The following is a 26,014-nucleotide window of genomic DNA, read 5'->3' on the forward strand; positions in this document are numbered from 1 at the left end:
GTTGTTAAGGTGTACTTTGAATGAACAATCTTGCTTCATCTAAAAATCTCAATAATTTCATTGCTATTAAGAGAGTTTGAGCATAATTCTCTGCCCTTCTTGTTCAGACATAAAACCCTAAAATTTCACTATGAAGATAACATCATATAAACATCAGTGATTTCTAAATCATTTGTTAATTCCAGGTTTAACAAGTTTCTTTCAGGGCATTCCCTCAGGATATTTTCCTTTTCCTCATCTATTAAAATGTTTTCTGTTAACACTGGTGAGAAACATAATAAAGGTTTGTCAGGAACTCTTGGAACATTGAAAGCAATTCAGAGCTTGCTTTTCTTGTTTCTTCTTGCCTATAGCTTAACACAGATCCTTTCTTTCTGTAAGCTAATGGAGTACTGTGTCTGTCTGTTTAAACCTTATTTTGCAAAAGAACTTCCTGACATTATTTCCAGTTTGTTTAAAAATAAAACAAAATAAAAACAAACAGACCTCTTTGGATACATTCAAGACTGTTAAAATATGATTAAAAGCTACCAAGCAAGAAGTTTGCTGCCCTTGTTCTTAATTATTTGCCCAATAATATTTATGTGCCCTGACTGGGAATTGAACCCTCAACCCTTCAGTGCACAGAAGACATTCCAACCAACTGAGCCACACTGTGGGCCTTGCCCAATAATATTTATTATGTAGTGGCTGGGACCTCCTTCCCCCTGTAAGTTCAGGAGACAGTTTGGGTCATATTTTGGCTCTGCTGGTGAACTAGTTTTGTGGCCTTTGACATGTTATTTCGTGGCTGTATGAATACGTTTTCTGACCTGAAAATGGAAAGCAAGTACAGCTATTTCATGGGTCATTGTGAGATTTAAATAAGAAGATGCATATAAAATCCTTAACTTAGTGACAGTTGCATGTGAGCTCCATACATGTTAAATAGGGTGGGGCAAAAGTAGGTTCACTGTTGTGAGTATGCAAAACAGTTTTTTCCTTGTATTATTATCTATCAATTTTTTATTATTTTTCATACAAACAATTATAAATCGACTTTGCCACACCCTGTATTGTCAACAGACTCACACTGGTTTTTGACATGGAGTGAGTCATAATGTATGCTTGTGACAAAGGGCTCTTGTCCGCACTTCATTGCACGTGTTTATAATGCACCACTCTGAGTAAACACAGAAAAACAGGGTAAAAAATAGAATATCTTACTTAAGCAAATGCTAATCTGAAATCCTGTTGACACTGCAATAAGAACTTATGGCTTTATCAACATAGCTTACCTATTAATAAGTGCATGTAAAAATAAATAAAATAAACAAGAGTGGATGGTTCTATATATATATTTTGGAGAAATTTTTAGGGTGACTTTGGAAAATATTTAAATTTTAAACTTCTTACATCATATCTAACAATATGTTCTTGGATTGACATTCATTATTTAAATTCACAGGCTCACTTCCCTAATTAGAATTGTGGGGTGTCTTAGATATTCGATTCTAACAAAATTTAAAATGTTTTCCAGATTTATTGGCCGGCTGCAAAGGAGCGGGTGGAATTATGTAAATTAGCTGGGAAAGATGCCAATGTAAGTATGAGATTTTAAAGAATATCTTTGTTAAACTGGTACTGATATGATAACAAATATTTATATTGGGTTTTATGAATTAATGATATTAGTGTCCTATTTTAAAGGCTACACTAACTTATTCTGTGTAAAGATTTTGGTATAAAATATTTCTACCTTGCCAAAAGGAATGATATTACCCTCAGAAATTTAGACCTACTACACTTTCTATAGTGTTAATTCTGAATATTGTTATTTTTCTCACACAAAAATCTCAGATCCCTATCAAAATATTAAAAAATAAACCATCAGAAACGATTGTATTTCTAGGATTATATATTTTTCATTTACATGCATGCATTTTGTGACTGTACACAAAGCCTTCAGCTTTAGCATTACAAACATGCAATTAATAATTTAATTTAGGTTAACATTAAAGTTACAAAATCTAGCAGGATTCTTTCAAAACTTGGCATATAGAGATATTAAGAAAGATTAGTTGAAAATGAATGACAACATTCTGGAATGAAAACTAGAAATATTTTACTCTAAAATTTACTAAAGCACAATTATATAAAATAACTTTTAAGGATAAATTGTGGGGTCCTGATATAAACTTCTAGCCTAAGCTGCCTTAAGGACCAGCGAAAAGCCTTAGATCAGTGTGACTAACCTAAGCATGTTTGGGGTGACCTCTCTGGATTGCCTTTGCATTGTCCAAGTTGTCCTGCATGCTCCCCCAAACTCGCCTGTTTTATCTCCAGCGATGACTGCAGCGCTGTGGCTCTGGCTGCCTCTTCTCATCTGAGTGCTCTGATTCAGGCCAGATGCTCTGTGTTCTGCCCTGACTTCTTGCACTGTGGTGATAGGGAGAATTGCTCTCTTTTTTTTGGCAAATAAATCACTTCCTGAATGTAACTCAAGATGATAAGAGGTTCTAACTTTGGGCAGAAACATGGACATCTTGAGGCTTCTTTTGCAACATCCTCTAATGTTGCCTGTAACCACAATAACACAGGAGTATTAAGCAGAGCAATGTCTTAATATTTAATAACAAATAGTGTGTGTTATATGAAAGCATAACTACATTTTAAAACTCTCACTTTATTAATGTGATATAAGTAATATAATAGGACACATGGTGCCCAATGAATGGAGGGGAAGGTTAGAAGACTGAGAATCTGAGACAACAAATTTGTTCACTTATTTGGACAGTCATTTATTCAACTTATATTTATTAAGAGCCTGAATATGTGCATAAATATATGTATGAAACTGAGAGAGGATCTGCTGTCATTCATGGAGCTTTCAGTATAAGGAGGGTTACAGATATTACTCAACTGATCTTACACACTGTCACAGTACTGCAAAATAAAATTATCAAAACTAAACAAAGAAAGTTTTAATTATGCCTGACTGGGTATTCAGTTAGTATTAAATGTGACCTTTTCAGACACATTTGTGTTAGCAGAACTGTATCAGGGATTGTTAGCATCAAATGCAATAGGGAACAGTTTTTGTGTTTATTTCATCAGAAATGAAAGAGCTAAAGCTGTCCTAGAATATATTTTTCTTTTTCCCATGTCTCTCTCTCTCCACCCTGTTCAACAGCCCAACTGCAAGCAAGTGCCTAGGTCTGCAAAAGATTCGATACTTTATGACCTCATGGGGAGGGGCGGGGGAAAGATGCTTTGCTTATGAGAGTTTCCAAATTATTTTGAATAATTTGGAAGTTTTCCCATGGAGTAGATGAGCAATAAACACTCAAGGTCAAACAGTCAGTGAAGGTTTTAATTGTGACCGTGTTCCCATTTCAGGATGTTCACCAATTCTAGTTATACAGTAACTCAGTTGCCCCTATTACTAAGTTAAAGCAAATGGTGATAAATTTTTCTGAAGGTAGCATCCTAGAACACATAGGACCCAGCATATGAAAACCACTCTTCCATTTCAGTTGTTTCGGGGGCTTAGTAATAACCTCTAACCTTTAAGCACACCTCCTGCCAACCCAGGATTAGAGATTTGGGGAGTTTTGCTCATTTTGCTGAAGTCTACAAAGTTTGCTGCTGAATCATGTAGGGATAATACAAGCCTTTGTCTCCTTTTCAATTTGTCCCTTTAAAATAATATTACATTAGAGTTACTAAGAATAGCTTACACTTTTATAGCACTTACCACGTTCTGAGAGTTGTTTATAATGCTTTATATTTATAATCTCATTTAATCCTTATGACTATATGGTATGCTAGATTTTATTATTATTTCTCATTTTCTCAATGAGAAGACTGAGGCCAGAAAAATTAAATGACTTGCCCGGTATCACATATCTAGTAAATAGTGAAGCCAGGAATTGAACCCAGAAGTCTGGCCCCACAATCTGTGCTTTTGCACCACACTATAGCCCACGCATTAAGTCTGCGCTTTATGTCTGAGGTCTGAAACCTGTATTATCTCTCCAGTCCTTTCTCTTCAGTGTCACCATAACATAGATCCTCATTCTTCAGCATTGCAGAGGTGTCTGCCAGCAGAAAACTGAGACAAGTGTGGGGTTTTATTGACATGTTTTACTACCTTTGGCATTGCCCTCTCTTTTCCCTTCTCTCTAGTAATTTTTACCTACTTCCCCAGAGTGTGTTTAGGATTAACAAGTGTTTGGAAAGACTATGCCTTTACACAAAGGTACTATATAACTGAAAAACAGTGAATTATTTACCATAATGAGAGTTTGCTAATTGGGGTGGGGAGAGAGTAGAAGATGAGGAAACAAAAGAGAACTATTCCACTTTCTTGAACACAGTTCCCAGATTAATCCAGGGAAGGAAAGGGATGACAGGAAACTGTTCGGTCGTACTTTGTTTCTGCTTAGAATATTTTTCAAAAGAGAGTCACTAAAGAAGTGCCTTTAGCCCTGATGATGAAGAGTGGGGTAAACGGGTCACTCCAGGCAAAGAACGCCCAGGGTGCAGGCAGCCTGGCCTCAGTCCGTTCACCGCGGAGACACACAACCTGTCAATAGAGCCATGACATAGAGTTCAAGGCTCTTGCTTCTCTACAGTCCTGTGATTACATTTTTTTTAGAACATCTGAAAGTAAAACAAAGTGTTCATTGTAGGAAGCTTGCAAATTATATAGAAATCATCTGTAAATAGTTCCTCCCCCATGAACATTACCCAGAGGTAGCTGGTGACATTTTGATGTTTATTCTTCTATCTTATCTATTTACTATTTCAGAATGAAATCATTGTTTACATAGCCCCTTAAAACACTTTTTTTTTTCACTTCACAGACTGCCACGAGCATTTTCCCATGTCATTAAATTCCTTTTTATAACACTACTTTTAATAGCTATACCGCATTCCTCTATATATTATTTCATCAATCCCCTATTGTTAGAAGTTTGGTATAAATCCAGTTTTAATTATTGTGAATGATGCTGCACATGAAAAACCTCCTATAAAAATATTGTGAACATCTTTGACTATTGAGTAGAATTACTGCTGAAAGGATATAAAATCTTTTATACACTCTGCAAAATGGCCCTCCGGAAAGTTTCTGCCTCTTGTGCTTTCACCAGCAGTGATGCTCATGAGAGAGTGTATTTCCCATACCCCCGTTAATATTGGATACAGCCTATAGTTAACATTTAATACTGATACGTAAATGAATAAAATAAACACACTAAATATTTGCCAAAAAATATGAAGCTATTTTTATTGTTTCAGCTTGAATTTTTTTATTACCATTAAACCTAAATATTTTATATAGTTGTAAAATTAGAATTTATTTTTTGGAATGGCATATCCCTACAATTTGTTCATTTTTTAATTTTAGCATTTTTTTTTCCTTACTGATTATTTACAGATTTTCAATATTTGCAGCTATATATAACTATATTTATAATAAAATATATTATTACACTGTGATCTACTTATGTAAAACATATTCTTTCCAAGTTGTTTTATTTGATATAGTCTTTTAAATGTTTAAGTAAGCATCTCTCTTTCTTTTTTTCTTTAAAATGTTACCTTTGCCCTCCTACCACAACTGGGTTTAGCAGTGTAGAAATCTCCACTGTTAAATCTTCCATTTTTAAGAGAGAAATGTGATATTTGGATTTTCATGTATTTATTTTGAAGCGTTAAAATAGTTTCAAAGCTATAAGACCTAAACAGATATCTCTGTAGAGTAGATTCTACTCGAGGTCTGCTAGACAAAACCAACATGCATCAGTGACAGGCATGTGATGAACGATCAAAAATGTTTGATGTCCAAGCCAGTTTGGCTCAGTGGATAGAGCGTCAACCTGAGGACGGAAGGGTCCCGGGTTCAATTCCTGTCAAGGGCACGTACCTCAGTTGCAAACTCGATCCTGGGCCCTGGTAGGAGCCCGTGTGGGAGGCAATGAATCCATATGTCTCTCTCACATGTATGTTTCTCTCTCTGTCTCTCCTCCCTTCCACTCTCTCTATAAATAAATGGAAAAATATCCTTAGGTGAGAATTAACAACAACAACAACAAAAGGTTTGATGACCACAATATTCTGAAAAGTAAACTAAAAACAGAAATAGGCCAGATTCCTAAGTCATGAGAGTCTTTCCCTATATAACCTAAATAAGTCAAAATTAACAATTTATGAGTCACTTATCAGAATTACATATAAAGTTGTATTGGATTTAATTGGACTATATCTAAGTCTAGAGAATTACATGCACTTCTGGTTCACTAATACAGGGTGTGTCCCCCAAAATGTATACAAACTTTAAGAGCTGCTGGCTCAGTTTTGAAAGTGAAATGTATTTTAATAAACACTGCCTTTGTAATTATTCAAAGTGTGGGTATGTGCTTTTTTGGGACACCCTACATTTTTCCAGCTATTTAGGCAGAGACTAAAATTCCAAGTGTTAATACATAAACTAAAACATATTTGTCTTTTCTCCAACTACTAACTCAGCTTTATATTTGTTTTAGAAATCATCTAAGAAAACATTTTATTGTTATATAAACGTGTGGATATATGTGAGAGGTAAAATATTGAAACAAATATTACTCGAGAGAATTTTTAAAAGTTGATAACTTGTTTTCTCTCTTTCTCTTCATCTCTCTCTCTTCCACTGTGGGGAGGAGGTCGGTAGGAAGGGGAATAGGTAGAAGGAATGAGGGAAGGAAGGAGAAATTCAATACATTCCCAAAGATGAGTATATTACCCAGTGAATTGAATTGTTTGGTCACATGCAACAACCCTGCCATTGTGGGCAATAGCTGACAAGTTAGCCAGCTTTCAGGGAAAGTTGAAAAAGCTGCTTCTCAAAGTTATCTTTCTTCATGCCTCACAGAATTATGCTACCATTAATAGCCACGCTGCAGGTCACTAAGTGAATTAAATCGAGTTAATTATTGCTTGTGTTATTTAAACAAAACTTTGGAAGCTCTGTGCATACAAAGAAAAAAAAAAACCACAATCTTTGAAACAAAAAAATAAGTTACAAATTAAAAGGGAAATCATTGTAAAGTTTTTGCCTCACATCACTGGTTTGGCTGAAATGTCCACCCAGGCAATTTTGAATTACAAAACCTTATCTTTCAGGATCTTGGTTTCCCAGGTTTCTTGCCTTCTGGCAGCCAGTTCCTTTCCATTGCCTCCAGGCTGCTTAGGGAACTGCCCTCAATCAACTTCAGTACAAAAAAGTTTGTGCAGAGCTGACTTTTTTGGAAACTATGTCCTGTAAATCAGGACCCATCTGTAGATTGCCCTATTCCACATCAGCCCAGTCTGAGAGAGGGGAGGCATTTCATAAATAAATCCTTTCTAATAGTTTACCAAGTCAGAAACTAGCATAATAGGTTAATTTCCTGGGCTGAGTGCATTTTAATAAAGTACTCCTGGAAAAGTCAAAATATGTGCCCTGGCCCATGGGACTTAGTTGGTTGGGCATAGTTCGGTGCACCGAAAGGATGCTGATTGGATTCCCGGTCAGGGCACATACCCAGGCTTCATTTTCCATTCCTGATTGGGATGTGTTCAGGAGGAAACCTATGGATATTTCTCACATCGATGTTTCTCTCTTCCTCTTTCTCTCTTTTCCTCTCTCATAAAAACATTTTTTAAAAAAAGATTTTTTTAAAAAGTTAAAGGATGTGAAATGTTTTTGGTGTGATTTGGAGCTTTTCCTCTCTCTCTTTTTTTAAAAGAATTGTTTATTGATTTTTAGAGGGAGGGAGGGAGGGAGGGAGGGGGAGAGGGAGGGAGGGAGAGAGAGAGAGAGAGAGAGAGAGAAACATCGATGTGAGAGCACATCAATATTCTGACTCCTGCATGCCCCCTACTGGGGATGGAGCCTGCATGCAGGACATGTGCCCTTGACCAGGATGTAACCAGCAGCCTCCTGGTGCAGGGAAAGATGCCCAACCAACTGAGCCACACTGGCCAGGGCTAAAATTTTATCTCTTATGTGTATAAAACTTCACTCTGGGCCTTATTTGCCTTTGTAAACAGTGCTGTGTTTCTCAGAGTCCTTAATCTTTCTGACTCCATAATTTATAAGCTAGAAAGGGAATTGTTTTATTCCTTTATACAAATATTTAGTTCAGAATCTTGTAAAATTAATGCTTTATTCATCTTCGGCTACTAAAACAAAACACTGTAAACTGGGCGGCTTAAAGAACAGACATTTATTTCTTCCAGTTCTGGAGGCTGAGAAGGTCAAGATGAAGGTGCCGGCTGATTGGGCTCCTGGTGAAAAGTCTCTTCTTGCTTGCAGATGGCCATCTTCCTGTTGTATCTTCACAAAGCAGAGAGTGAGAGAGAAAGCTCCCCAGTCTCTTAATCCCATCGTAAGGATCCTATTCTCTTGAATAGCAGACACAGCTATTCACTCTAAAATCAAAATTGCCACAGGGATATTGATACTTAGGATAGGGCAATGAGAGTAGGTCATTGAGTATTATCTTAAATGGATTATCTCCCAAAGGCCCCATCTCCGTATGTCCTTGTACCATCACACTGGGGAGTTAGGGTTTCAACCTATGAATTTTTGGAAGACACAGATGTTCAGTCCATAACAATTACCTTTTAACTATAGGATTATTTGGTAAAATTGAGCTTTTGAAAAAAAATGATGAAATAACTAGCAGTGAGTCAATCCTGCCTCACTCCAGCCATATAATTCTACTCTTGCCCTCCCTGTGTGCTAGTCCTTGTGTAGCTCTCGCCCTTGCATGGATCTCTTTATAGGGGTAAAGACAAAGAGATAACAGTCCCTTCAGTGTGCATTAGTGAACAAAATAAAGAGATATTAAAACCTCTTACCCTAGCAATGAAGCCACATTACAGTTTATCTCGGGATCCATACACATTTACTCATATTACTGTGTACCCATTGTTTGTTCAAAACTATTCAGATGGCATATTTGCTGAGTTAGGTTTTTAATTGAGCTTGCCTAACATGATGCTAAGGAACATGAAGCTGGTTTCCTATGGTGCCTTTTTGCAAATGGAAAATAAGTTCTCATCAGACACCTTGGCATGAAGGTGAAAAACGGACATGATTTTGTTAAATAAGACTATATGCCAGAAAATTGTCTTAATGAATGTAAAATGTTCAGTTTTTAGGAATCTACATATAATAAATACAGGAGAACATATACTAAATACATGAAATTATCCAAGACAATAAACATGTCCATAGTGTTATTTGCACATCCTTAGATGTAAACTCTCTCTCTCTCTCTCTCTCTCTCTCTCTCTCTCTCTCTCTCTCTCTTTTAGCATACAATCTAAGCAACCACATTCAGTTATCCTCCTCCTATTAGAGAGGCTGACTCTTCCTACCCAATAAAGAAACAAACACCCGTTACTCGTGTAGCTGAGGGACTGTTATTGTCCTTTCACATAGTCTTAAGCAACTGTGTTGTTTATAAGGAAGCAGAGAACAGAAGACTCAGTGCGTTCACTGTAACATTCTTTTGTGATAAAATGTGCAGATTTGATTAACTGGGATCTACAAATTCTGGAGACATAAAATTGCCAGGGTAGCTGGATGGGTACTAGGAACTCTATCACAGCATGCAGACATAGCTATTCACTCTAAAATCAAAAGAGCCACCGGGATATTGATATTTAACATACGGCAATAATAAGCAATTATTAAATATTATATTATTAATTTAAACCATGTAAAAATTTTATTAATAAGCGGTTTTTTGCCTTTTAAAAAATGTATTTAATTCTAAAAACCTTCCTACCAGTCCAGTGAGGTCATTGTTGTTGTTGTGTGTGTGTGTGTGTGTTTTAATTTCTTCCTACCAACTCCCAAAACAACAGTGCCATAAGCCAGTGCCTGACTGGTAAAGAACCCATGGCCATCCAGATAAGGATAATGAACCTCTGTGGTTCCATAGGTTTCCCACTTAGTAAATTCTTGCCCATCTCTTGGATAGAGTCAATCTAGAATAAATGTTATAGCCCAGTGTTTTCTCTTTGGGTCCAGGAATCATGAAGCCATAATGAAGAAATTGTTTCCAATAATTTTGTAATGATAAGAAGTCACTTTGGAGATAAATTGAAAATTATACATAATAACAAAAATGACTGAAAAATTGAGTATTTAAAAGTAACAGGGGCATGGAAAATAATTGTTATAAAGATAATGAAAATATAAAGAAATATTTTGGGGCCTAAGCATATGCAAAATAATTAGAAATGTAAAAATTTCTTTAAAATCTGGACTTTGTATAAAAATATTCATGGAAAAATAAAAGACATTCTTGGAATAAGCAGAAATTAGTCTGAGTCTTGAAGGCTCTGTAATATTGAAAATAAATGGAAATAGTCTGGCCGGCATGGCTCAGTGGTTGAGCTAAGACCTTGAACCAGGAGGTCCCAGTTTGATTCCCAGTCAGGGCACATGCGGGTTGTGGATTCGGTCCCCTTTGTGGGTCATGCAGGAAGAAGCTGATCAATGGTTCTCTCTCATCATTGATGTTTCTATCTCTTTCTCCTTCTCTCTTCCTCTCTGCAATCAATATATATACTAGAGGCCCGGTACACGAAATTTGCACACAAGTAGTGTCTCTAGCCCTGACCGGCAATCAGGGCTGATCTGTGGGGTGACCAGCGGGGCAATCGTGGGGCCTCTGCAGGCACCCGCCTTGGCCGGCATGGCACCGCCTGCTCTTCAGCCCTGTTCCGCCGCCACCGCTGGTTGCCTCCCTCTACGGGGCAACTGGTGGGACGATCGGGTGGCCCCACTGGCACCCACCTTGGCTGGCCTGGGGCCTGCAGGCTGGGGCAGCTCCTGCATTCAGCGTCTTCCCCCTGGTGGTCAGTGTGTGTCATAGCAATCGGTTGTTCCACTATTTGGTCGATTTGCATATTAGACTTTTATTATATAGGATATATATATATATATATATATATATATATATATATGAAGAAAATAAATGGAAATAAAATGGTAGGGCATTCCAGCCAATAAAAATGGAACACATATATAGGAATACAGATCTGTGTTCAGTGTAGCTGAGACAGTTTATGTTGCAAACAGCAGAATCTATATGGTGAACATCAGAACATGATGAGTTTTGATCTCTAGGTAATTCTTGAAAAAAAGTATGGATACCTCATTAATATTCTATGTATATTTATTCTACAGACCCCATTAAGTATCACTGTAGAGATGTGCATTCTGGCACCCTGATAATTTCAAACCTTTAAAATTTCAAAAAGTTTCAAAGTCAATCATTTAAGCTAGTTTCTAATTTGTTTTACCTTCTTGCTAAGTCAGGTGTCTAAAGATTTATCATAAATCTTTTTCATTTCCCCTTTTTTTGATGATTTATCTACTTGAAAAGCAGGTGGCATGAATGATCATCTTTCAAAAACTTGAATTGTATGCTAATGCTTTTATTTTTTTTATTCCCAATAGACAGAATGTGCAAATTTTATTCGAGTCCTTCAACCCTATAATAAAACTCACATTTATGTGTGTGGAACTGGAGCATTCCATCCAATATGTGGATATATTGATCTTGGAGTCTACAAGGAGGTAATATAATGAAATTGCTTGAAAACAATTTATTGTAATACTTTATTATGAAACATGGAGTCATATAATTTGTGTATGGTATAAGAACTCATGTTCCCAACCACTTTATGGATTGCCATTTTGATTATATACTTTATCTATCTAATAAAAATTGTTTTATTAAAAGTTGTTTTTAGTGAGATGATGAAAATTAATAGTGCAAAATGTTGAAAGTGCATGTTTTCTATGGGCTCTATGTATGTCTTCATTTTCTCTTGAGGTTTTTTTACAACTAGATCTGTTTTGTATGTTGCTATTGGTAAAAATCCATTTCCCACAAGACTTTGCAATGGAATTGTATCTTTTAAGAAATTTCATTTTTCCCATCCAACAAATTTGACCTGTTATGTTTATAATGGCAGATGTTAAGTACATAAAATGTAATGATTTCCTAATAACTGTATATAGATAGTCATATTAGCACTATAGATAGTAATATTAGCACACTGAACCCATTATTTCTGCTGGACCAAATTGACATAGTGGAAATAAAGTATACATTAATTAGGAGTAATGTATAGCAGCTCTCTCTGAGCATTTCAATAAATGAGAAACATGCAGATTTCAGAAATGTAATTAATAACTAATCTATCAGAAGGTTTTTGTGTGTCATGGATTATACCACACATTTTACATGAATTGTTTTCTTAGAATTTCACAACACTCGTAATGAACTTAGTATCTGTATCACTTCTAATTTATAAGTTACGAAAAACTGAGTCTCAATGGAATTAAATAACATAGCCAAGATCACCCAACTAATAAATGCTCTAGCAAAGAACTCAACCAAAGCACTCAGTCTCTAGACCAAGCTTGCACAACTGTGCTTTTGGAACCTGTACTCTAAAGTGTATCCTTGTATAGGTTGATGGTTGCACTGTCATCTTTATGTTTATGTATATACTTCTTGTGAGTAACCACGCATATTTGCAGAATTGGCTTCATGATTGATATTAAAGTCTGAGTTTATGGAACAGGTTTCTTTATATTGATTTAATTGATTCATGCAGAAATCAAATTCACAACTGTGGCTGGATAAACTTTCCTCTCTAACCAACTTGTCTAACCAGCCCAGATTCAACTGTTTGAAAATAAAGCAACCCTGATAGTTAAATCTCTGAACCACTAGGAGACTTGGCAACTTGAATCCATCATTCTTTGTTGCTTGTGTAATGTTCTCTTGGCTAGCTTTGATGAAGGATAATGTATAATGGTAGCTCACAGCACAGGGTGTAATTATATGAGATAGCCCCACAGTTTGGATATGTTTTGAGGCCTGAGGCTAAAGGCCAAACTCACAACCTGCTGAGGGATGCAAAGAGTGTTCTTTAGCTCCTAAAAGTCACAAGTGCTGAAAAGGAATTTAGATGGAGCTAATTATTTAGCTTCAGACTGTCAAGAAGCCCAGGGGCAGTGAAATTTACAAGTTCTGTGAGAATAAGAGAATTATGAGTGCACAGGCATATGGAGCCTTGTGAGTTTGCTGCTGGTCAGGAGTACAGGTAATTGTAGTCAGCCCTGCTTGAAGATTGTTAACTTTGTGAATGAATTATTAGTCCTAGGAATTCATTGTTCCTCCAGAGGGAATTTACAAGGCTCTTCCATTTTCAAAATAGACAAGGTTGCTCTGGAGGTGACTGAGAAAAGGGAACTAATATATAACAGGGATGAAGAAGAGAAGTATGGGTAATCCCCTTTCTGGGGACTCCTGTTCAGTGTGGCTGGGGCAATGGGCAGAAGGGTCAAAAAGCTCAAATGAATCCCAGATTTCTGCGTTTGGCAGTGAGTTGGAGAGTGGTGTTATTTACTGAGGTGAGAATAGTAACAAGTTTGTGGGGAGACTGGTGAGTTAGTTTTGTACGTACTGCATTTGAGAAATGGTCAGTAGGTCATGCCAGTGGGAAGTTGGATCTGGATTTCAGGACAGAAGTCAGGGCTGCTGTCAACAACTAATCACTGGAGCTCGAGGAGCCAGAGTTTGAATTATGGCTGCAGTCACTTACCAGCTCCATGGTCTTGTGCACACTGCATAAGCTTTCCAAGCTTCTGTTTATTCAGCAAAACAATGATAGCAATACTAACTACCTCACAGAGTAATTTTGAGGACAAAATGAGAAAATTATAGTATAGGCTTTGGCATAGCACTTGCTTCATTCCAGCCACTTAATACTCAGCCGTAATAGCCCACAGAAGCACAGAAAGGTACAAAAGCAAGGATTTCAAAAGTATTGTAATATACATATACATATACATATACATATACATATACATATACATAAACATATACATATACATATACATGTATTCTTCAAAACTTGGAGTCTTCAAAACTTGGAGTGCCTGATAGCTGTTATATAATTATATTGGAAGTATATTCTATTTTCCTTCTCCTGATGCAAATCTCATCTTTAAATGAGAAAAGTATTGATAAAAACTTTGCCTAGTTGTGATGATTAAATATTTCCTATCACTCTTGCTTTGTTTCAACAATATTTCAGTGTGCAGCCTCGATAGATGCTTTTTGCAAAAATAGTTAGATTAAGGAAGTTGAAGCTGTCTCAAAAGTTAGAGCGCCATGTAAAGCAGTCAGTCTATCTGAGGCAGCCCATTTAATCAACCATTATTTTTTACATCATCTTCCTGTTGGTGTCCTTGACTCTGGCCCAGGGAAACTTGCTTCCCCACTGTCTCCTTTCTCCAGGAGATTATAAGAGAGGCCTTGTCCTCGGCCTGCACAAAAACCCATTTTACGGGCTTATCTTGAGAATTTAATGAAATGTTGCATTATGAAAACAGAAGTCTGTACAATTATAAGGGAGTATTTAGTACTTTGCATCAACTGTGACATTCTCTCAGATATTTTCTTAGTTTTTTTTTTTTAGCTTTTCACTCTGATCTTCTGCCACAGCAGGATTCAGCTTACTTTCCAACCCTTTACAATATCCTATTATAGGCTTTAGAGTCAACACTTCTGTTTGATCTGTGAAGAATAGTGTTCCCTTAACAATATTTAAACACACTTAAGAACCACTATCTACAGGTGTGTTTTTCCTGACATACCTTTAGCCTCATCCACAGTTGGAAAGCAGCCCTAAATGTATTCGCACTAGACCTATTTTCCATGCCTAGTCTCTGCTCTCATAGCTTGCCATTAGCTGACCTGTTCTAATCAAACATCCTTGGGCATGGTCACTGTGAGGCTACTATAAATTGATTTCAACACATTTTAAGTTCATGAGTTTGAATTCTGAGACTACATTAGTTAAAAGTTAAAAGCATGAACTTTGGAGACAACGCGAGTTCTAACTACTGCTTTAATTCTTACTAGCTATGTGATGCTGAAGCTATCCTCAATATTTCTCTTGTAAAGTTGGAATTCTCAGAGTAGCTTCATTATTAGGCTTATGGCATGGATTCACTGAGACAACATACATAAAGTTTCTGGCCCATGGTTAGTACCTACTGGCTGTTAGGAACCTTACTATTTAGTATTAAAATGCATTTACTTGGAACTGTAGAATAACAATTGTTAATCATGAAATTTAAATTACTATTGCTATTTTTTTAAAGGCAATAGCTACTGTTGGTCTTGTTCATAAGAAAAACATCTGACATGGCAGATAATACAATAGATAATCCAGTTCCTCTATCCCTTTTGTTTCATTGCTTGCTTTCTAGAGAACTAGCACTGAATAGTCCTTTTTTATGACATGTATGTGTGCTCTGATACAACTCTGTAGCTACACCATCTAGAGAGAATGGCTGAAATGCTGGATTTCTCTAGTGCCTAGGCAGGGTGAGTCATCAGCCCTTTTGCTGTAGGGTAGTGTTGTCATTGTTATGAACCACTCAAGCTCGTGGGACCGTATTCATTATACATTCATATTTTTCTTGGAAAGTCCAACTTAAGATGTTATTTTTTTCCTGAGTATTAAAATATGCCAATGTCATTCAGTGTCTGTGGCCACTATTGTACAAATAGATGTTTCAGCCAAAATAACTATGTGGCTTTTAATGTGTACAGTGTTTTCATAACAGTGAAAATACTGTAACAGGATATTTTTTGCCCACATGCATCAACAGCTATGAAAATGAACTTCCTACCTTAAAACATTTTATGTCACTAAAATTACAAAGTACAACAAGGCTTAAGTAATTTGGAATAGTTGCAGATGCTTAGGTAAATAGACCATAATAGCTATGGAAGTATAAATATTATAGTAAATTTATCTCATAGATGAGGAAATTGGCTTGCTAAGCTCAACAAATTACTTATTAGACTTAAGAAATATGTGTGTTTGATGGTGATATTGATAATGACAGTGGTCCAGACTACATAAATTTTGAGTATATTAGTACTTCTGACAGAAAAGTCCATTCCGTATTATTATTATTACTTTGGGCAAACAGAAACCAAAACATGGAGATTGAGTCTTGCCAGTAATAACATTTGCTAAAGAGTTAAGGAGCACAGCATGATGCACAAGCTGTATATGCTCAATCAGTTTTTGTTGAATTAATGAGTTAGTTATTAGTTCTTATCTCCTATGTTCTTGCTGATTCTGATATTTTAAGAAATCTCACTTGTGTTAATATTTCTCATAACAGGAAGTTATGTTCAAACTAGACACACACAATTTGGAGTCTGGCAGACTGAAATGTCCTTTTGATCCTCAGCAGCCTTTTGCTTCAGTAATGACAGGTAAGATCAATGACAGGCAGTTCTTGCTTTAGGTGTTTTAAAATGGTATGTGTAGATTAAACTACATTTTTATATTGAGTTAAAGATTATTTTTGAGTCTTCCGCTGACCATAGTGTTTTAGTGCCAAATCTCTCTATATTTAGCATCCTTATCAATAAAGTGAGGTCTCAGCCATCCTTACTGTCTACAGTTATGTTTTACATGAACCTCTGCTTGAATTCTTTTTAATGCAAATCACACACACTCACTTGTTCTTAAATTTTACACTTCAATGTCTCAGATTATCTTTGCTAAGCTGTGTCCCCATAAATTTAGCAATTCCTTAAACATAATATGTTGAAAATGTTAAGACTTAAGTGGAAGGATTAATGATAAGACATAAGTGGATAAATTAATCAAATAAATTAATCAAATTATAGAGTACAGATAATAGGATACCTTTTCTCCCGATTTCACATGCTAATAAAAATTTCACATGTTCACTAATTTTTAGTCTTCTCTTGCTTTGTATACATCTTAAGTTTTCTTATGAGAAGACTCTTCTGTTTAAAGAGCGCCGTGCTGTGTGGTCTGGTCTACTCTGAGGAATGCCGGCACAACATTTCAACCATTATAAGAACTCCTTTTGTCTTGGTTTAGTTCGTGACTTTATTCTCTTTTTATTTAGCTTGTCTATCAAATGTTTGAATAGTCTCTGCGAGTGAAGCACCATGACATTTTAATTTTCACTTAGTGAGAACTGGTGAACTCCCTTTGAAGTGAAAGCCTGTGTTTTTGTGTGTTTTGAAAATCGTGACTAATGTTCAGTCATTATCCTAAAAAATGAGATAGATGATTTGTGATTCTAATCTGTCAAGGAGGGTTAACACACCCTTAATAAAAAACAATAGATGGTAGGCATCGGTGACCCCTCTTAAGAATCTCTAAGTAATTTAAATACAAGGAAGACAGTTTTAAAGCCTGGATCTACAGATTCAGTTTTGGAGTTGAAACATACAATTTTTTTCTGACAAAAATGTTCAAATAGTTAAAATTTTGTTTGAAGGTAATAATTTGTTTCCTTTACTCTTACCAAACTTTTTCCACAATGACTTTGTTGATGTTGGTTTCTTTGTACTTGTGTTTTTAAAAATTTTCCACCAAATGAAACGTTTCCATTTACCACATATTTTAAGGGAATGTTTTAAGAGATGGAAGCAGTGCCATATGTACATTTACATTATTTACTGGATTTCTCTATTTTGTGCTTTTTTTTAAATTGAGGTTGTGTTGTGTCAATTAGTTTAGTAAAAACGCATTTAGATGGATATCGTCAGAGGATTTAGAAAGTATTTGAATCACTTATACAAAAGCAAAATTTAAATATATGTTTGTGAGGAAAATTGGTCTTCAGTGATAAAACAATGTCTTTATTGTTCTTTCATTTAGACATTTAAAAAATCTAAATTTTCTGTAGAGATTGGCCATTTTTAATTTTGGTCTATTAAGGTTAACCCAAAGTAGTTGACTATGAAGATTTCTTGCAGTAGCTTAGCTCTCAAAAAGGCAACACATTCTACTATAGGGATAGCATTCTTTTCTGCTACCTTCCTCCACCCCGACAATGTGATAATAATCATTGGGGAACTTTGACCACCCCTCTTCTTTTTTCTCCCCTCCAATCCTTTTCTTTACACCTCCCCCACCCCCATCTCCCTTTACTCTCTTCCCCTTCCTGTCGTCTTTTTCTCTCCTTCCTGTCTCCTTTTCCTCTTCCTCCTTCTATCTTCCCACCAACCTTTCCCCTCTCAGCCTCTTTCTTCTTTGCTAGCCCCATTTCTCTTTCCCCTCCTCCTACGCCTCCCTTTCCTTCTCCTCTCCTCTCCTCTCTCTCCTCTCCCCTCTCTCTCATAAAACATGGATATCCACTTTACATAAATAACAGGACAAAGAAGTTTGGTATGCAGTAATAGCAACATCATTCATGGATATCCACTTTACATAAATAACAGGACAAAGAAGTTTGGTATGCAGTAATAGCAACATCATTCCCTTCTTTCCCCTTTCAGGAACTCCTGTTTATCAGAACTATTAGAGACATGACTAGCTACAAGGAATGTAAAATGTTATAATTACAAAGAATGACTTCAGTGCTGAAAGCTCCCTTTCAGCAGAGATTAGGCAAAGAAAAGTTGTGGTCATTGAGGTTGTGTCTGTTAAGTAAATACTAATTACGCAATCCATTCCTCATTATGGCATTTACTTTTTAATATTTCTTTGTGTTGTTACAATGAGAAACTCCTAATTATGATATACCATTGAATTATTTGTGAGAAGGGCAGAAGAGCTAATTCATAAGAGAAGCCAATACATGTAAAGTTCTTAAAGCATCAGATTACCAACATTTATGGAGTTATCTTTTCTTTAAGCAAATTTTCAAAATCTGAATGTGAAATTTATGAATTATAGCCTAAATATATTCTGATGTTATGCAATAAACATCTTTGGTTTCATGCTGTGAAATTAGTATATTGTAAATAGTACTGCTGGTAAACTCTTAGAAGTCTTATGTATTCTTTTCTCCCACCCAGATGAATACCTCTACTCTGGAACAGCTTCTGATTTCCTTGGCAAAGATACGGCATTCACGCGGTCCCTTGGGCCTACTCAAGACCACCATTACATCAGAACTGACATTTCAGAGCACTACTGGCTCAATGGTTAGTGATTTTCTCACTTTTGATTGTTTTGCCTTGCTTTTGGAAAGATAGGAAAGTCATTATTATTCATTCAGATGCGTTTTGGGATAAGCAATTTAGTTCAACATTTTAAAATAAGTTTGAAATAAATTCTCACAAAGTTATACATGTTATATATATATAATAATAATAATAACTGACATTTATTGAGTGTGTGCTGTTGTCCTTGACATTTCTATGTTCTAATTGATTTTTTAATATTCTTAATGACCTATGAGGTATATTTAATTATTACAAATTTTTAAAGATGAGATAGAGAGAAGTTGAGTAATTTGGTCAAGATCTTACAACTTGTAAGCTGCAGAGCTAGGCTACAAGTTAGCAATCTTTCTCCTATAGTCTTTTGATGACTAAGTCAAATTCTGTCTATGAGCAAATTAGAAAGGGGTTAGATTATAATGCTAACTTCTTTTGTTTAAAGATTATGTTTTGGATAAGACATCTCCCTCCAAAATTTTAAGCATATTGATATTGACATTAGTTTGATTTCTTTTTTGTTTGGGGGTCATACAGTATTCCAAGTTTTCAATAAGACAAACAAACTCCTCCAAAAAAAAAAAAAAAGAAAGAAAAGAAAAAACAACAACAAAACAAAGACTAAATATATTTATTTAATTCAAGGAACAATGCAAGGATTTTTTTTTTCTTACTGCCTTGCAACAAGTCAGGATTTATCGTTAATGTTTTCTAATCAACATAGGACTTTATTCCGCTGCATAGCAGAATAACATAACATTGCTATTTAAGCAGGCAAGCAGCGTTTCTCATTCCCACCATAAATATTGGGTTTTAGTGGAGGAGGCCAGGTTAGAGACTTTCTAGGGGCTATCTCTCTATCTCTCCATGTCATTCAAGGAGTGACAATATAAACAAAAGGGAAAAACATTTCTTTAGTCAAAACTTCCAGATCCATTTGTTTACACAACAATGTCAATTTCATTGACCAAAATAGAACCCATTAATAGGTAACACAAATTTAGAATATCCCCAATTAAGTGATTTCTTAACACTCATGCAAGGCAGGACTATCTTCTTGAGCCTTGTGAGGTTTTGTGGAAATACTTAATTGAGAGGAACTCCATAGATTTTACCAAAAGAAAATTTAGTCATCTGCTTGGTAACAAGATATACTTAAGGCTTTAAAGTGAAATGTAGATTGTATTTTCCAGTCTTGGGATGGCAAATATCATTATATTGCCATTTAAAATATTATTCAATTCTTTTCCTTAACTGTGACAAATCCATAAAGAAGTCTGAATACTGCTAGAACAATAAATATAGGAAATATTTATTCAACTATTATTTGCCTAGCAGATTTGTTCTTCGGGCCATGTGGAAAGCACGGCAAAAGTAGAAAGCCTTTGAGTTGGTTGAACATTTTGTCACTTCTTGACCTTTTGGCTAAGATCAAGTGAGTTGGTTGAACATTCTTTTAATAAACAACATTTGAGGGCCTATGGCATACTACCGGCTATTCTATACACTGGGCCTGAAAAGATTATGCAGGAGGGTTGCTAACCTCATGCATGACAAATGCCTGAGGCATAAGAGAGTGGGATATGAAACTAGAAAGCTGTAAATATCCAGAAACCAATGAGAAGTTATCTATCTTTTAATTTATATTTTATCTTTTTGAGGGATAGTTGACAAGTAACATTATATTAGTTGCAGTATATAACATAATGATTCTATATTTGTATATATTATAAATTGATCACCACAGTAAATGTAGCAACATCCATCACCAGACATAGTTAACAATTTTTTTTTCTTGTCATGGGAACTTTAAGATGTATTTTCTTAGCAACTTTAAAATATGTAGTACAATATTATTAACTATAGTCACCATGCTATATTTTACATCCCCAAAGCTCATTTATTTTTAACTGGAAGGTTGTTTCTTTTGACCCCCTGCCCCATTCCCTGATATTAGTTAGAGGATCAGATCTTTGTTTTTGATGAAGGTAACTGACAATAGCATGAGGGGAAGACTAAAGGAGAAAGAGGACAGAGAAAGATAAGAGACAATCGCACAAAAGCAGAAAATAAGGATAGAATAGGAACAAAGGTAGTGGCAGTGGAGGTGGACATGAGAATATAGAGGAATAAATATTAGAAATTGAAGATATTTGTTTGGGAATAGAAGAATTTGAGGGAGATTTCAGGATAACATTTTGGATGCTGGGGAAAAATTGCAATTAAAGTCATCAGAAAGGAAGAAATTGAAGGTAGGAGAAAATATATACCGCAGAAGTTCTCAATGGATTGAATGTAGGCAAATGATTAAGACTGAGGGAGAACATTTATGGTTCTAGAGCATTTATGGCAGATTGCTTAGTGATTAGTGACAAGAGTGCCATATGACCTGATTTGCCTGGATGTTTCCAGTTTTAATCTGTTCTTTAACTCTCAAATGTGCCTCAGTTTAGATAAAAATTATAGCTCTGTTTATGTGTAATTTAGTTGCCTTGGTTTAAATACTTACCATCACTTATTTGTGGCCTTGGTCAAATCCTTCTTCGTCTGAAAATTTGGAATAATAAAAGTATTCACAGGGTGCTGAATTCTGTGAAATTGTTTCTTGTGTTCTAGTGTTTCCTAAAACTATATTTCCAGCCTTTTCTTAGAACTGAGTTCCCTTAAAAATATTTATTTGGATATCTTATATTTTCATCCCAGATTAGAAGAAATGGTTGTTTAATATGGGAGTAAAGATATCTAAGCCTTAGCCTTGATTATACTACAAAAGTGCTTTGAAACTTTTACAAGTTGTTTAGTGATCCTTTGAGTTTCCTCATATATATAGATAGGTAGATAGATAGAGATGTAGAAATAGGTATATAAGAGACTATTGTATCTAAAATCTAAAATTTTATGAGTCTAACTTAAAAATTATCATGTTTTCCCTTTGTAACCTATCCTTCACTTCCAGTTTCCTGATTTTTAGCTGTCTTAACTTTCTTAATTTCATCCACCCAGTTACCTTGAAATTATCTTTGATTCCTTCCTCTCCTTCACCCTTTATCTAATCTTTTGCTAAGGACCTTTACTTCCTTCAAAATATCAATTGACCTTGTTTTTTCCATTTCCATCATCTTCCTACAGGTCTCCATCACCTTATCTCTGGTTTATTGCCATTATTTTATTGTTTTTTACATCATTTTGGTCTAGCCGGAGTCAGTCAGTGTGAGCATTAAGTCAGAGGTTTGCTAAGGGACAAGTAGGCTGGAATAAGAAGAGCACAGTGAGTCCTTCAAGAGACCCAGTTAGCTTCTCGGTCCATGGAAGCTAGGACAGAGCAAGGGAGAAATTACACAAACGTTATGAAATTCTTATGATGAGGACGTACCTGACATACTAAGGCTAAAAAGATCAGCTTGCTTAGGAAGAGTTTCTGTCCTCAGTTCTGAGAAGGAGCATTTTTCAGTTGTAGTCAGCCCAGATCCAGAGACAGGTCAGTGGGGTCATCAGCTAGTGTCAGCAGTGGTGGGGACAAAGCACAGTGATTGTTAGAGGAGCTGTGCTGATTATTGGGAATGAGTGTTATCTCAGACATTATCTTATTCAACCTCATGCTCCACAAATTGAGACTCAGTATGAAGAAGGGATATGTCCAGGTCTCCTAAGTACCAGACCCATCCTTCCATTACAATACCAACCTCTGACAAGAGCGGCATATCAGGTCTCCTGAATTTGGAATCTTGACTCCTATTTTGGTAGCAGTTATGGGGCTACCAAAAGCTCAGTTTTTTCCTTAGCACTGGACCTAACACAGTTAATGACACAGCCTAATTACTCTATAGCTGCACTAACCAATATGGTAGACACTAGCCACATGTGAAATTAATTAAAATTAAATAAATTTAAAATTCGGTTTCTTAGTCACACTGGTCATATGTAAAGTGCTCAATAATCAGATGGGCTAGGGGCTACCTTATTGGGTAGCACAGATATAAGACATTTTCATCATCATGGACATTTCTATTAAACAGCTGTGGTCTAAAGTATATTGTTTATTAATGATGTACAAGAGCCCACAATAGCATACTGCAACATATGTGTAAATTTTCCTTACTATTCATTTGGCATTTAGATGTAAAACTCAATCCTGGGTCTAATAAAACTATTGCCAGGCTGAAAGATCTGACAGATATTTGATATTTCAAATAATAGGATCAATGTCTTGTATTTCTTCTTATATATTATTACATTACTAGAGGCCCAATGCACGAAATTCCTGCAAAGGCCTTGGCCCCAGCCCCCGCCTGTGGCCCCCGCCCACTGTCGCCATGGCCGGGGGCCTCTGCTGCCTTTGCCTCAGCCCTGCCTGCTGTGGCTTTGTCTGGGACGTCTGGAAGGATATCCAGTCTAATTAGCATATTACACTTTTATTATTATAGATTGTACTATATTCCTTTAAGATATTATTTTCTCTTAAATTTTGCTTTCCATACTTTCATTTGCAATTTAAAGTTCTTCTTTTTGCATGTCTGTGATGATGTAAACCAGGGGTAGGCAAACTTTTTGACTCGAGGGCCACAATGGGTTCTTAAACTGGACCGGAGGGCCGGAACAAAAGCATGGATGGAGTGTTTGTGTGACTAATATAAATTCAAAGTAAACATCATTACATAAAAGGGTGCGGTCTTTTTTTTTTTTTTAGTTTTATTCATTTCAAACGGGCCGGATCCGGCCCGTGGGCCGTAGTTTGCCCACAGCTGAATTGTAAACTCTCGTAAGGTAAACTGATATTATGTTAAGATGAAATGAAATTTAAGAATTAAATTAAATTTGCAATTGAGTATTTTAGCTATTAAGATGCAGATTTTAAGTAATTAACCTTTTAGAAAATATGATACTAAATGAATCTTTAATAAGTCCATTTTTATTACTGAACCTCATAGGGAGTTTAAAATCCTTGATGCATGTGTGTGCCATATTTTGTTCTTTGCCCTGCCTGGAATTAACCAGTGTGATAGCAGTTACCTCTGCACTTACTGTTAGTGGAGAAATGTGTGGATGGCCTTTCTCCGTTGCTTGTGGGAGTGGGGTTCTTTGGGTACCACTGGAATAAGCATTTCTGGAGACCCCTCCGGGAGGATGAGGTGTGGTAGAAAGCTTTATTTTCGTGGAATTAAATCCCTTGGTTTGCAAAGTCCCATTTTCCTTAAACCAGTCCTGGAAGAGGTGCAGCTGGGGATTCAGCAGAGCTAAAAGCAAAGCCAGAGTACAGAGTTTCTGTTCCATGTAGAGTTGGGTCCTACACAGCATCAGACTAGTTCTAATCCATCAGTCCATTGTGTGGGGTCCACATGGCCCTGAGCCATGTGGGCAAATACAGGGGGCACAGCCCCTACAACAAGAGAGCCTGGAGCCCAGCATTCAAGAGAGAGAACTTGGTTTAGGAGCTTATGTATCTTAAATCTTTCGACGCTTGCAGTGGCCAAACCTACTCTGGCCATTGATCTGCTCCCTATATCATCCAGACCCTACTTGGCATGTGTCTACTATCCAGTCTCTTCTCCCAGCGATCTTCCAGGAACAGACTAGTGGCTTTGCAGCTTCCTGGTAAAGTTGCACAAATGGCATGCCTATAAACTTTGGCCTTCCCTTTGCTCCTTTCCAGTAAATTCATAACTGGGTTATTTATTATGGTATCATTACTAGTCCAAGGATCCTTGTCAGAATTTCTCGATGACTTTGTCTAACCCAGTTCCAAAAGACTTAAGTATGAGTCCTGATGCCTTCTTTGAGAAACGAATCCGCCTATTAAATACCTAACAGGAGAATAAAAAATCACAAAGGTGAAATGGAAATACTATGGGAAGTTCTAGATGAAGACAGATGATTCCACATTTTTTTTTCTCTCTCAACTTTACCTTAGAACATACCAATAACTAGGAATATAGATACAAGTCAGGGTGGTCACTCAAACACAGTGGAGTTTTTATGAGAATTTTAGGAAAAAACTGAAGTATGGAAAATGAAAACAAATGATGACACCTCAGTTGCATCTGTTTTTGTTTCCTTCCATGAAGTAAAGAAGAACTTTTGTTTTAATTTTTCATTTTTAACATATGGAGGCAGTTTTTTATTTGCAGCTTCTTTGGGAGTACTCAGTTGGCTATAAATTCTCCTTCCACACAAAAGAATAACTTTTCTTTTTTTTTTAGAAAAAAGGTGTTGTGAGAAGTAAAAGAAAGTAAGAAAGTCATTATACATTGTCCTTGTGTAGGTGAGCTCATCTGGGTGAGAGGTTCAGAGGGAGAAATGAAAGCGATGCGCACTGCAGGCCCTGTGGATTTATTCCATCTTCACTTGGCAGTGGCTCTTGCTGTCATGCTAAAGTTCATTTGTGAAAATGCATGAGTACGAACTCCACCCCTATCAGGACATGTGTTTCAAATGCCAAAGGGGGAAAATGTGGTATAATAGAGCCCAGGTGTCTATTGGCATAATTTTATATTATTTAATTCAGCAACAGTGCATGTCATATACTGATTACATGATACCTATTTTTACCTAAATTAGGCAGCAAGTCAGGAAAGTTTCTATCAAGAAATACTAACATCAATGTTCTAAGACAGGACCTCAATTGAATCTGCAAAAAAGAAACGCTTTATTCTTGAAACATGTGTGTACTTTTAATTCATAAATATGCATATTGTTTAAATCACAGAATAGAGTACTATTTGATACTCTTTTCCCCTAATTAGATTTCTTCATTTAGTAAACATTTGGCTTTAAACACTTCTACCATTCAACTTTCTTGGTGTACTCCAAAACAATTTTCTTACAGTACTAGAAAAATAATCAACATTCAAAAGAGAGTTCAATAAAACCAGTAAAACTAAAAGTCACTGAATAGACACAATAAGACCATCTGTTATATATAAAATGGCCATCTACATGTGTGACTCTTAATCTTA

General features: G+C 36.1%; 1 protein-coding gene across 1 annotated transcript in view; it reads left to right on the top strand.

Annotated features, from left to right (window-relative positions):
- Positions 1-26,014, top strand: part of SEMA3D (semaphorin 3D) — a 191,521-nt gene that overhangs the window by 106,325 nt on the left and 59,182 nt on the right. The window contains exons 4-7 of the mRNA XM_006088678.3: positions 1,520-1,582; positions 11,486-11,605; positions 16,253-16,346; positions 18,918-19,046. Of these exons, the coding sequence (XP_006088740.1) occupies positions 1,520-1,582; positions 11,486-11,605; positions 16,253-16,346; positions 18,918-19,046 (406 nt within the window). The remainder of the gene's footprint in view (positions 1-1,519; positions 1,583-11,485; positions 11,606-16,252; positions 16,347-18,917; positions 19,047-26,014) is intronic.

Source organism: Myotis lucifugus, unplaced genomic scaffold, assembly GCF_000147115.1.
Source record: "Myotis lucifugus unplaced genomic scaffold, Myoluc2.0 scaffold_51, whole genome shotgun sequence".
Lineage (NCBI taxonomy): Eukaryota > Metazoa > Chordata > Mammalia > Chiroptera > Vespertilionidae > Myotis > Myotis lucifugus.